We start from the raw sequence: 14,021 nt of genomic DNA, 5'->3' as shown, positions 1-14,021 counted from the left end.
GTGGTTTTGGTGCTTTATAGCTCTGTGTAGATAGGTAGAAGTGTTTTTATGGAGAAACTGAAGTGTTGGCTTCAATCCTGGAACTTGAGTGCACTGAAAATATTAAAGTTTTTGAATCTTAAGTGTCTACCTTAGACTTTCTTGGTGCAGTGTCTGAAAAAATCTGCTATGCTTTGTTTTTTTTGTTTTTTTAAACACTTTACATTTGAGGATGAGCTTTAGAGCAAGTGTTTGTGAAAATAATAATTATGATTGTAACAGCTATGGAGACAAAATGATAAATGAAAGCTTCATATGTGTTCATATGTAGAGTAGCCAGTTCTCCATGATTACTGTTTTATTTATTAACTTGTCTGATACAAATAAAATATCCCACATTCTCAACATATAAGACAAACAGCACAATATGAAGGCACAAAGCAGAGGAGATGTGTTATCACCATCTCTTTCACAATACAGATATAATTTCATGCATTGGAAGCATCGCAGTATGTGCACTTAGCAGCTGAACTTCTGCCCACTAGACTGTGTAATTTAGATGAGCCTGTCATATTACCCAGTGTTGCCATAATGAATAAAATTAATAAAATCGTAACACATACGAGGACACAGACCAAGCATGTATTGCAAAGGAAGCTTTATTGCCAGTGACAGAGGTTGAATTTCCAGAGAGGATTTTTTCCCCTCTACAATATATTGTCCTCTGATCTTGATACGAACAGCTCAACACTGGCCTCAGAAGTACCACGGTCTTTAACTCATACAGTTCACTAGGTCTGACGACACAAGTTCCACCTCAACACAGTGACCAAATAATCACAATCACTGACCAAGGCGTCACCATGCAGCTATTACTGATGGGGTACCTCTGCATGTTCTTCCTTTGAAAATCATTGTCATGGCATACTTCCTATTAAACAGAACAACACATCCAATAAGCCGCAGGCATGGCTTTTACAAGGACACGCTCACAGTTACAATGGCACTTTATACAACTTAGAAAAAGACTGCACACAGAACTTGCTGAACATGTTTTATACTGTTGTAACAAACAAATTGTTGGAAAATGGTGCGGATTTATTTTTTACAGTTGATTTGGTTGCTTTTTAGCTGTTACACCATTTATTGTATTGGATATACGAAATGGCTTCCACACAAAAGCCACTGGACAACGATCGATTGTGTAAAAAAAACAAAACAAAACCCAACAACCCACTTGTCTAAACACAATTTAATGCATGGATGGCTATAGCTTTGTCGTATCAATTTGATGATTGGTTGGATTAAAAAAAATACATTATTGTTCTAAAAGAGTCAAAATGAATAAATAAATTATTGCAACTTCCAACATCTCACAGGAATCTTTGAATGGCAGTAATGGGGACACAGTACTACTACCGGAATCCAGACTAAATCTCAGAACACTTGCACTGTTGTCATGGCAACACCTCCAATGATAGCTGATCTCCAGAGTGAGAGTAAGGAATGGAGGGGGCAAATCATACATTACACAGCTTTTTATTATCAGAAACAATGTCTGCCTCCACACAACAGCTTGAATGCAGCGTCAGTTCACTGCTGTGTGACTTACAACAAGCAATTTGAAAACATAACTGTTATCTTGGAGCGCTCAGCTCTGATTAAATTGCACACTCCGTGTGACAGCCGCAGAATTAACGGTCTCATCACTGGTATTTACGTTGTGGGTTACTGGAGTGCAAAGACTGATTAAAAGTAACCGATATGTTCTTTGGTTCAAAATATATAGAAGTTGTCTGTAGACACCTGCACACCTTCTGCATAATAAAATCATCAATACATCTTAGACTAATTCTATTATCGATTAAATATCTATTAAAACTCTGTATAATCTCTTTTCTAGTGAAACTAGTAATGAAAAAGAGAAAAAAAAGATTTTGGAAAGGCAATATACTGTATGTCTCTACTGTATCTCTACACTTTATCCTGTACAACTTATAATATGCATTTCTTATGACACATTCACAATGCATGAATCACAGGGAACACAGCTTAGATAAATACAGCGGTGTAACAGCGATGTTACGTGAACATCCCACTTGATCAGACATTTATAACTGACTTGCACCTGCCTTTCTATCAATCATGCAAAACAAATAAAAAAAACTCTATTTATTAGTATTAGTACGAAAATAATCACTACTACAGCCATACACACCCACTGTTTACATATTGAGATATACACAAGTTTCAAACTGTACAATCTTCCACAGTTTGAACAATATCTAAAGGTACACACCAAAACAAAAAGAAAAGGAGTGGGAAGGGCAAATGAAAGATCCATAGCTGCGTTAAACGAGTAGCACAGAGCAGCACCGAACTCATTGTAGGCACAATCTGCATTTTACATCATCAACAACAGCCCCAAAGAAAAACCACAGCTACTGAAACACAGGTGTCCTATAAAAGCACACTTAAATCAACAGGTCAACAAGTAGACAGTACGTTTTGACACTGCATAGAGTTTAAAACACAGTCCAGGCCAGCACTCATCTGTACTGAGCTCACGCCACCAAAAAATTTGACTCTAGCTATGAGCATCCACACACGCACACACGCATACACACGTCTGTGCATGTGTTCAGCAGGTACATCGCTGTTATCTAGACTCTCAGATATCCCCATTCTACTGGGTTACTCAGTTGGCCTGGACTGGTTTCGGACCCACTGCAACGCCATTACAGTCAAGAATGTACTGCAGACAACCTTGAGGCGGGCGCCCAGCACCGTTCTTGGTGGGTTCACCAGTAATCTCTCCCTTCTGGCCGGTCCCCTAAAAACAGAATTTTTTTTTTAGGAATTTACTCATTCAACAGTTAATTGGTGAAAAATTATAACAGCTAAATATTTTTTTAATCTTATAGTACACACCACTGACAATATTCAAAAACAGAAACAAAAACAAAACTAGCACAACGCTACTGCTTCTAACTGCTGTGCCTGTGTGTTGCTGTACCTGGGATGGTTGTATGGTGGTGGGTCTCTTGGGAGCATTAGCTTCTTTCTCCACTAACTCGTTCATTTTTGCTAGCACCATGTCTGCAATGAGCTGTCGATCCTCAGCCTGGTGTTCACCTACCAGCGGCATGGAAGAACCAACCACCTATGACAAGTGGAAGATAGTTACAGTAGAGAGACAGCAGAGGGCAGTGTCTTGTAAAAAGCTTGGCCTAATATAAAATGTGACATTCATGTCAAACAGTATATTCAGTATGTTTCAAATGTACAAGTTCACTTTTAAACATGACAGTCCTAGATTCCTACTTCAGTGATGTAGTCTCTGCCATCTTTCCCATGGATAGCTTTAACTGCACAAATATCCAGACCCCCGAAAATCTCTGAGCAGGTGTCAACCCACATCTTGTACCTAACAAAAAAAAATATGTAACTTGAAACCAACTAAATACATTTAGGCATACAGACATTGCCAAGATGACCGGTTGAAATTTAAGTTGAGCAACTCTAGGCAAAAATGCTTTGTTGATGCCAAATATAGGAAGAGAATTGCCAGAGTGTTTTGAGCTGAGAGAGCCAACAGTAACTCCAATAACCATTCTTTGGTTAGGTATGAAGAAAAGGATCTCTGAATGTACAACACATCAAACCTTGACGCACCAGGTGTCACTCATGTCAGCTAAGAACAGGAAACTGAAGCTACACCAAAACTAAAAAATAATGCCTGTCTGATGAGTCTTAATTTCTGCTTTAATACTTAGATGGCAGGGGCAGAAACAACATGAAAACATGGATCCATCCTGTCTTGGATTAATGATTAAGGCTGGTGGCAGTGCAATGATCAGGGAGTTTTGGTGTAGCTTCAGTTTCCTGTTCTTAGCTGACATGAGTGACACCTGGTGCTTGAAGGTTTGATGTGGTGTACATTCAGAGATCCTTTTCTTCATACCTTTATTTATTTAATTAAAGGCCTTTAGTACCAAGTGAATACCATTTAAACACCACAGCCTACATGAGCATTGTTGCTGACCATCTATCCCTTTATAACCACAATGCTTGCATAAACATCAAACACTGACTGTAGCATTCTCACCTATCAGTCATGGCCACTTGTTCAAGCATAGCTGAGCCTGTGTTGGTCTTCCAGTTACCAGATATGGAAGTTCTCCTGATATGGGTAAATTGCACAAATTAAAGCAATGTCAGCCCATCTTCTGTTTTATTTGTAATGCCAAGCAACAAAAGTGTTCTACATACATGTAAGCTTTGTAGTCGGTGCCAATCTTCTGGATTCTGATATCGTACTTGGAGTCAATGAGAGGCTCTGTGGTGGTGTAGGTCTGGGTAAGAGCCACAACACTAGCTATGTCCTGGAACTTACTGTGGTTGTCCACCTTCACCTGTGCACAAAATGATTAGACAGAAAATAGTAAAATATTGAAAAAAGATAGTTGTTTTAATGAAGAGTATATCCACAGTCTGCATACTTTCATATTATTGCAACAGGAACAACCTGTATACCTTTCCAATACCAGAGTGGGCGTGTCCAATCTTCACAACAACAGGAAACGATGGCATGCTTACCTAAAGTAACAAGTTATAATTTGAGTTACTTCTTACGTTATCCCTTCACACATTAACAAAGTTTTTAATTACAATAACAAATAAAAACATTTTCAATTTGTGCAGTAAAAATGGGGGAGATGACATGGTTCTCACCATCTCCTTGTAGTTTGGGTAAAAAGTCTGTTCGATCAGAGGGAACTTCTCAGGACCTAACTTTCTGCAGGTGTTGATAAGCTGGGCAAACTGCACATGCATAAAGATAAACAGACATAAAGAAATAACCGACAAACATACAAAAGTTGGAAATTGTTTCACAGAATTTTTTAAACAATATGAAATGCAATCCAGAACCAGGGCATTCAGAAAAGATTAGTGTTTTCATCCATCTGCCTGCTACTATTGTTCTAAGTAAACCACTGCCTGACTGCTGATTGCATACCGCCCACGGCTTGTCACACAGGTTGTAGATGGACTCGAGGGTATTGATGCTTGGCACACCACCATACTGCAGGCCAATGATCAGGTTGCGAAAATCTTCATTCTGGGTCATACTGAAGGCATGTTGACGAATGAGGACAAAGTCTGGCTTGAATGACCTAAAAAATAGAATTACAGCATAGATGTGACGAGAACTCACCATAAAAATGACAGGCTGTTTAAAGTGTTGATAACAATGTAGATAAATCAGGTAGGGACTGTTAGTGTATATATATTGATTTAAAAAAAGAAAGCGAAAGTGACTCATTTTGTTAGATTAACTGGTGAAGATGAACTATGGGATGTGAAGTAGATAAGAAGTGTGCAAAGTAAAGGGCTGCATGACTGTATGGTTAGATGTGACTTGCAGTCTAAAGTACTTTGAGTAAAACTAGAAAAGTGCTACATAAACAGCACTTTACATTGAATCTTCTCTGTGTGTGTTTGCATGTGTCTTACCTGACAACCTTGGTACCATTTCTCAGAACCTGCATGTTAACATCGCAGGTTCCATTTGCATGAGCTATGACATTGATCTCGTTGAATTCAGCCTAGGGAGTTGATCGTTAGAAAAGAGAACAGTGCATTTAAACTTATGAACTCGCATACTCTGCACTCAAAGCGTACTTGCAATGGATTTAATTTGGCTGATGAATTGTACCTGTTCCACTTTGATGTCATAATCCCCAAGTATTTTCTTTCCGCGGAATAATTTGGCCCTGGGTAAAAAGAAAGCATTAACTTTTAATGTAATCACAAATACAACAACAGGATTACAGAGATTTCCAAAATAGATTCAACTGACTGCACCTCTGAGTATAATGATCATATTAGTTTTTACTTTGCAACAAATATAACACAAAATATGGATCATAAATCACTGCTCAATATGTGCAAATGTGTGAAGTGCATGAAGTATTACAATCCAGACATGTCACTTTGTGGTTTTCTAACTGCAGATTTCCAACACCTTTCCCCCTCAATCTGGCAGTAACAGTAGTGCCTACGGGGGATAACACGGATGATGCAATGAGGCAACATTCACTGAATTCAAAGATTCCCAAAAATGGTTGCACCTTTCAGACTTGTAATTCAGCTCTTAAAAATAAATGTGACACCCCACATTTTTCGTCACCTGGATCACTGTTGAAGAGGAAGTCTTATCACGGGGTTTTACGATTAAGGTGGATCAGTGACCAAAAACTACACATGGATGAAAACTGCCAAAGCCTCACAGCGATTTTGCGCCTATTATTTCTGTGTCTCTTACTGATATACAGGGGATGGCCCAGACAAGATAAGCTGTGGCCACAGATACTACTGGGACAAATCAATACTAGGGAGAGCACAAATAAAGATCCTTCTCTCAAGCTGCCATTGTTAAGCTCGAATTTTGGTTTGAATTTCCACAGGTTCAAGTTCATACTAAATCTAACCACCAGCTACTACAGTGCAAGTGTGCTACATAAATTATTATAGCTATATTCAAAGAAAATTTGTAGACAATGTGACATTATGACGCATGATGTAAGTATATTTTGCAAACATGTTTTTCACTTCCTACTTGGGCTTCCTTTTCATTTGCATCACCCTCCTGTCACACAGGGAGGAAAAGCTGAATAATTCATTCAAAATGTAATTAGAGCATTGGGATCTACTTGGCTGCTGAAGAAAACAAGCATTAAAATATGAATCACCGCTCTAATATTTAGGAAAATGAAGAGCCTGCTTTGCACTGCAATGAATGCTCTCTGCCAACCTACACAAAAAAGATATTATTTCCAAAACATGATCCCTGAAATCAAGTACATCATGCACGATAAGTTTTATTTTGTACAAATAAGCTTTTTTAAAATTAATATTTATAATAATAATATTTTTTAGCATAAGGAATGACTGTATAGAAGAGGTGTGGTTATGTGATTGATTCATGGTTATTCACTGTGCAAAGAACGTCTCAGCTCAGCACACTGAAAAGGCCACCGAAGCCACACATTTAAAGAAGTGATCTTTCAATGCACTACATTAATATGCATTAGAATGTGGCTGTCAGCTCGCAGCAAACAGATTCTCTGGTGTCAAGTTTAGCTTTCGTCCAAAAACCAATAACTTTATTTTTATATAAAACTATATTTATTTCTTCCTTTGGATTTGACTGCTGGCTTCACACCTGCTTGGTTTGAAACGAGGAAGCATGACAGTAGATGTTTACATGGATCATTGATTTGTAAGAATCAACAGGGGTTCTTTTGACTTGAATTAAACGTGAGGTTAAAAAACAAATAAGAAATTAATGTTTTGTTTTCAGTGATAACGCTTTTAAAACTACTTCAATCTGAAATATAAATAGGAAAAATTAATTAGAATTCTTTTTATTTTAACCCTTTAAAGGCCAATATGTTTACATAGCTCCACAAAAAACTACAATAATTCATTTAATTCAACGAGAGTTTGATTATTATTTGTATTGCACCACACATAAACCCTTATCCAACATCAATAGTGACACACACTTATCACTTTAGTAGCTCCAAAATGACTGTTCCTGCACTAATGCTCATACCTATAACTATGGCTGCAGCACAGCTGCTCATTTAAGGAACCAAGACAAGAATTCTAACATTCTAACATTAAAAAAATTTATATCCTCTGTCGAACATGAGCTATATTCATTCAGCTCAGCCAAAATAGCATAAAAATATAAAATGGAATGGCACACAATGTCCTCAGGATCATCTAAGGTTTAAGGGGATGCTGCTTTTGGCTAAATGCTGTAAAACATTTGCCAAATTAAAGATTGCTATGAAAGACATTTTTTCAGATGAGTCACTGAGGGCTTGGTAAGGCAGAATCCTTGCTGAATGTTAATGTCTTATTACTTTGCTTGCGTAACATTCACTCTCACATATTGGCAATGTCTGAACTAGATTAAGCTCACAGCATCTTCTTCTGATATCAGATGAAGCAGTAGACTAATTATTTTTTGGGTAATTTTTAACATTGAGCAATTCAATTAAAGAAATGCTGTTTCTGAAACTGAGCTACATTATATAGTGTGTGCAAGGAACCAAGGCATCTCAGCCATTAGTCTGATAAGTAAGACAGTGAGCCATCTGCTCCTCCTGTCCTGTAAAAGCAAATTATAGCACAGCCATCCTGGAACAAAATAAACAACTCTTCATGACTGACAGCCTCATCTAACAAGTCAAACACTGGCTGAATAACAAAAAGCATCAGTCTGTGCTCTGACCCTGGTAAACACCCAGATTTCACGACACACTGTAAGTATTCTGCTTAGCTTGTTGTATAATGAAGAGAATAGAATGTCTATACTAATATCTTCTGTTTTCTCTATATTCTAGATTTCGTGTCATTCTACGCTTACTGTGATTTCATCTTTGCCCAGCTCTGGGTACATAAAAGACATGAGATATCTAATAATAAAACATATAAGTTACAGGCAATTAGATATGTTACAGAAACATTCAGAAGTGAAAAATAATTAAATGTTTTAGAAAGTAAACAGAATTTAATGGTTGAGCCTTCTCACAGATGCAATTAGCCCGGAGACCTCTCTTGATTTCAATTGTGTCCTGGGCCAGCAGGTTCTCATTAATTTTCCTTACATTTGCAGCAGTGTGCAGACAAAAGTCTGGACATCCTGCCACACAGTGAGCATGTAAGCAATACAAAGCAAAAACGTACACTGTGCCAACATGGCAAAGGAAAACAAAACATGTATTAATATAAAAACATCTATTCTGAAACTTTTTTCACCGAATCGTTCTCGGTTAGGGTTTCTATGCTCTAACAGAATGAGTACAAAGGCTAAACAAAACAAAGCAATCCCAGCCTACACTATGTAAACTGATTTATACTGAAATAGTGACCATAAATCACTAGGCAAAAGGTCCCATAAAACCTGTCCAAAAGAAACAAAACCTAGTCAAACATGTAATATCTCCCTCGTGGTGATATTGAGCAGGCCTAAAAAATAGATGCAGGCTCAAGAAAGAGGAAGCCCTTTGAAAGCTGATGTCCAAAGTGGCTATGCACTAGATGCACATTGCAACAACAGTAAACTGCACATGTTATGAACACATCAAGCTTCAAAATGGATTTATCTGCAATATAGGTACAGTCAGGGCAGATAATTACCTAAGGTTTTTACACAGGAGTTTCTACATATTTGCTCCTGTTGTATGCTGACAGTAAAAATAATGCCACATCCTATCAGCTCAACCGACTCAACCTACATTATTTATAAGAAGGGTCTTTGATGAAGGGCAAAACTTTAGTTGAATTTACTATATCTTGTTTCTGTGCCAGATATGCAGAGCAATATTTGATCTTCCTTTCCTCTCATAAGAAATATAGAACAAGTGAATATAAAAGCTGGCATCCATCCTGCTAACGAGGGTCTCATCTTATTATCAACAACGATCAGGGTTTCTAATCCATTAATGGCCAGTCCTGCACAAATAAACACACACACAGTGGCATTTAGCTAAGGTTGATACATGATATAGAACAACGGTAACATATTAACCTTCTGAGACATGATGTGTTGACAAATTTTACCATGCTGTCTACCTATTACTATATTCCTTCAACTATTGGTGTTTTCATCCATCCAGCTAACTGCTTAACTGCTTATCCACTTTAGATACACTGGGGGGCTGAAGCCTATCCCAGCTGATTTGGGGGAATAATAGACTACAGCTTTGAATAAGGTGTAGTCTATGAATATGAATAAACATGTATTTTCAGCAATGTGAATAAACAAATTTCACATTGCTGAAAATACATGTAACTGCAAGATATCTTATGTGTATATGTTTAAAAGTGAAGCAAGCTGATTCTTTTCATTCTTTTTAACTGTATACTCTGTGGTATACAGTTAAAAAGGCATCAAAGGCATTAAAGAGTTAAGTTACAGTTCTATGCTTTCTATGTCTAGGTGGTAACTGAAAATGACTGGATATGCTGCAGTGAAAAACATGCCACCAGCGTAAATAAATGTTTGTCATGTGGTGAGAGAGTTAATCAAATATATTCTATTGTTTGACAACACGCAAAGTAATTTCCATATAAATCCATGCATACACTCATTTAGAACATTTTAAGTCCTTCAAGCAGTCGACTGACAAAGATGCTTGCTTTAAGCTACCTCTGACTAAGATCCCCTAGGACACGGCTGCCAGTACAACTGCTTAATGCCTTAAGGTTATTGAGGTTAAGGGTTGAGAAACATAACTATGTTATACATTTTAAGGTTGGACTCACAACTAAGAGAACCCTATGCACCATAGGTTTAATTTCTTGTCATGCCATGTGATCTTCCATCAGTGAGCAGGGGGAAACCCCATTGATTGAGGGGAAGCACTGCAGTATTAGAAATAACATGCAGTTCTCAATGCTGCACAACCTGTGGAATACCATTCCTTTTTTTAAAAATGGTGAAAAATCACATTCCAGTGCAGTATTTCACCATTTTTAATTATTTAATCAGCTTTTTGTACAGACAGATGCAAAACTAAATAAAACGATTAAACAAAGCATTTGCATTTCTTACAAAAAAGAGCAAACAAAGGACATTTAAAGTCCTCCATCTTGGGATAATGGCATTACTGCTGAGAATCAGTGGATTGTTTTTGATTAAGTTTTGGCTGCCTGAGTGTATTATTCTGAACACTGGCATGGTGTAACATCAAACCACAGCAGCACTCCCCATTCATCTCTGCGGGGTGCTTGATAGAGATGTTGTTTCAGCAGTTCTTTAACCATTACCTAACAGCTATATGGCTGAAACATAGAAACAATGCCTACAGCAGCATCTGAATGACACAACACGAATGATATAAGAGCAGCATTTTCTCTTACCACTCCTGTTGTGGTTCATCAATGACCAGGAGAATTTTAAACTTCTTAGGTGTCGTGACTTGGGTCTGCTCCACTAGCCCTGCAGAGGCAGCTGTCTGCTTAACAGCGTTGGTAATGGAACTGAAGAAACCCGCTCCTGTCGACTGAACTGGCTGGGGTTTCCTCTCTGGAGCAGGGGAAGTGGCTGGAGGTGTTGGCCCAGATGTCGGAGACTTGGCAGGGGTGTTGGAGGCAGGTGGAGGAGGCTGAGCAGGATCGGGCCTCTGAAGGTCTGTCATGTAGCCATTGGGCAGGTTGGAGATGAACGTGCTGTCTGAGAGACGCCGACGCAAATAATTCATGGCTGCAGAGGAGCAAGAAGAAGAGTCAACAAGCACTGGGTGTGGAAAAGTATTCTGCCGAGAAGCCCCTGTTCTCAGTGGTACAGCTGATAATGGCTGAGCTCTCAGTGCAAACTCCCAACAAATGTATTCCCTCTCAGCTCAGTGGAGCATCCTCGAAGCTCCCCCTCACTGGCAGTGACGCTACACTCTTCCATAGCCAATCACTTTACCCCGTGCTTTCCTCAAGCATTGCAAATGATGCTCTGGCTGTGCCTCTCCTTCCTGCTATCGCCCTCCACTCTCTCCTCTCTCTCCCCCCGGCATGCCTGCCTTTTCTACCCCTCCCCCATTTTCTACTGCCTTAGAGACGTCATCCTTTTTTGAACCAGAGCATGAAAAATAGAGGGGTTTCCAGTGAAAGTGCAAAAAGGTGTACTGTGTACTACATCACCCTCCCCTTACTCCTACTCCCCTTGTTACTCAGGTTCACCCTGCCCTCTGTCTGGGTGCTGTTTTCCCTGCTTATAGAATGCAGCCATGAAATCTAAAATGGCTGTTAGGACTGGTGAATGAGAAGAAGCGTCATCAGCCGTCCCTTGAGAAACAAATTCATGCACTAAAACTCTCTGTCTTAATTGTTTAATGAATCTCTCTCTATGTAATAATTTTCCTTATTATAATTTACTACAATAGTTGTTTAATTTAAAAACATTACAAACTCACTTGGCTAACATGTCTCCATTACGGGTGGCACAATTCATTGTGTTCATTATATTTTATATAAACGTTTGATGCTTATGAGAGCATAAAAACACTGCATACAATATTCTTAGCACTAATTATCACAAGGTTCACTAAAAACACAGTAATTTCTGTAAAGCACTTATTAATTATATAAGACAAAACAAAAGACTGGATTTTTTAAACAATTCAATAAATCAATAACTTGTGATGTGCAGTGGTAAAAGGTTGTTAAAGTGTAAAAAGATAAATTCAAACATAGGCACACATAAAAAAAATTGCAAGTCAGGACATTGAATCTTTATATCGCAGTTTGAGTATATTTTCTAATGAAGGGCTAATATTACTATATGACTTCATTCATTATGGCATGACTTGTTAACTAGAAATCTTACAGCCCCACTTCAGTCCTGCATTTTAACGATTAATAACATGGTAAAATATTAATACAATACTTTTTTAGATATTATGAGATACTTGCACATACCGTGTATATTTTATATGTTGTTTATGACATTTCAAATTGCTAAATTTTTACATGGAATTAGTTTTATGCTTTATAAATATTTTTACAGAATTTGAAGATTTCCTCTAATACTAAAAATCTGAAATTGGAGAAAATTCCTCTGTTGCTTGGCAACGTGACACAATAATAATAATAATAATAATAATAATAATAATAATAATAATAATAATAATAATAATAATAATAATAATAATAATTTATATAATTAATTCTATGGAATATAAATTTATGTTATGAATTGAACTTCAGGTCTACAACTATTTATTCATTCATTTTACATTTCACTGATTAAGGGAAATTCTGGGAAATATGATATTAGTATTTTCTGACCCTGATCTCTGTCATTTGTGCAAAATGCCTGTAAACCTGTTGACAGTCATCTACTATATATTTTTTACTGACTCTGTAGGACTAGTTGTTAGCAGCAATTTGGATTATGTTTAGCGAGCCAAAGCAAATAAATGGTGCTTAAAAGAGGAAGGAGAGAAGACAGCGGGATAAGTATACCTTTAGGACTTTAGATTTGAGCAGGGTCCAGGCCTGCCCTCTACTAACTGTGCCCCGTCAGCTAAATCCTACTGACACACTTCAACTACAAGTTATACTAATTCATAAAATTTAAAGTTAAAGCTCATTTCACTAACAAGCTAGTGTGGGCTCACTTTATTTCCTGAGTTTAAATAATTTAGTGCTTCTGCAGCAACTGTAGTAACTAGCGAGACTAAGGAGTACACTGAATAGATGGGCTTATGCAGGTCAGACTTTGGGGAGCACCCCTCATGTTTCTGCAACTAAAAAGATGTCATTTATCAACTTGTGCAGCTTTAATACATGACCTTACTGAAAACTGCTAAACAAATGGAACTGTATTGAAGATATTGTGTGCTCACAGCCAACTGTCCTTGTGTGTGGTGAATTCATTGATCCACTTCTGTACTGAGAGAAAATGTCTCTTGTGTTTGTATCCTGCTTTGGCATGTTTACAACTGTTACTAGCTGCTATTTCTTTATGAATGTACTATGCATGCATGAATACTTGTAGCTGTGCATCTTGCATATATGGGGTGGGGGGGTGGAACACCAAGATCACTTGAGCCCAATTCTCCCCTCTCAAAGCTTTTGCTAGTCCAGTTTATCAGTTGATATGGTGTAAAGATTTGTGATTAACAGGCTCCTCTGTTTTGTTGCATGCTGGCAGACATTACAGTTATCTTTATGTCACTTTAACAAGGGTGAATTTTGTTTTTGGGGTTGTGGCAGCGTAGTTGAGGAAGATAATATGAGTTTATACATGAGCTTAGATAAATGTGACCATTCTCTCGATCGCTGACTGGGGTTGTTGTCCATGGTTTTAATCAAAAGCTAGAATGATGCTATTGGTAAAGCTGATTGTTGCTATATGCTAGTAATTTTGCACCTACAGTGTGTGTGTGTGTGTGTGTGTGTGTGTGTGTGTGTGTGTGTGTGTGTGTGTGTGTGTGTGTAGAATCGGTAGAGAATCTATTGGCTGA

The 14,021-nt window shown here is 37.9% G+C and overlaps 1 protein-coding gene across 1 annotated transcript; it reads right to left on the bottom strand.

The window, feature by feature from the left end:
• Positions 1–622: 622 nt before the first annotated feature.
• On the bottom strand, positions 623–11,543 carry syn2a (synapsin IIa). The gene is made up of 11 exons (XM_014338962.2): positions 10,921–11,543; positions 5,699–5,756; positions 5,497–5,588; positions 5,000–5,156; positions 4,714–4,803; positions 4,516–4,578; positions 4,252–4,394; positions 4,088–4,162; positions 3,304–3,406; positions 2,996–3,142; positions 623–2,812 (listed from the first exon to the last, which is right to left on the bottom strand). Exons 1-11 carry the CDS (start codon positions 11,259–11,261, stop codon positions 2,678–2,680), a joined length of 1,404 nt encoding a protein of 467 aa, XP_014194448.1. The 5' UTR covers positions 11,262–11,543; the 3' UTR covers positions 623–2,677.
• Positions 11,544–14,021: the final 2,478 nt, after the last annotated feature.

Source organism: Haplochromis burtoni, unplaced genomic scaffold (genome assembly GCF_018398535.1).
Source record: "Haplochromis burtoni strain Fernald_Lab_line unplaced genomic scaffold, NCSU_Asbu1 Contig_252, whole genome shotgun sequence".
NCBI lineage: Eukaryota > Metazoa > Chordata > Actinopteri > Cichliformes > Cichlidae > Haplochromis > Haplochromis burtoni.
Note: the sequence above shows the minus strand (reverse complement) of the source record. Positions and strands in the feature narration are given on the sequence as shown.

Bases quoted from the DNA above. Each gene is read 5' to 3' on its own strand.
- syn2a (XM_014338962.2), bottom strand. From the start codon at position 11,261: ATGAATTATTTGCGTCGGCGTCTCTCAGACAGCACGTTCATCTCCAAC. The intron at 5,589-5,698 runs GTACAATTCATC...TCAACTCCCTAG, and splicing joins ATGACATCAAAGTGGAACAG to GCTGAATTCAACGAGATCAA. The intron at 3,143-3,303 runs GTAGGAATCTAG...CACTTGTCATAG, and splicing joins GCAGAGACTACATCACTGAA to GTGGTTGGTTCTTCCATGCC.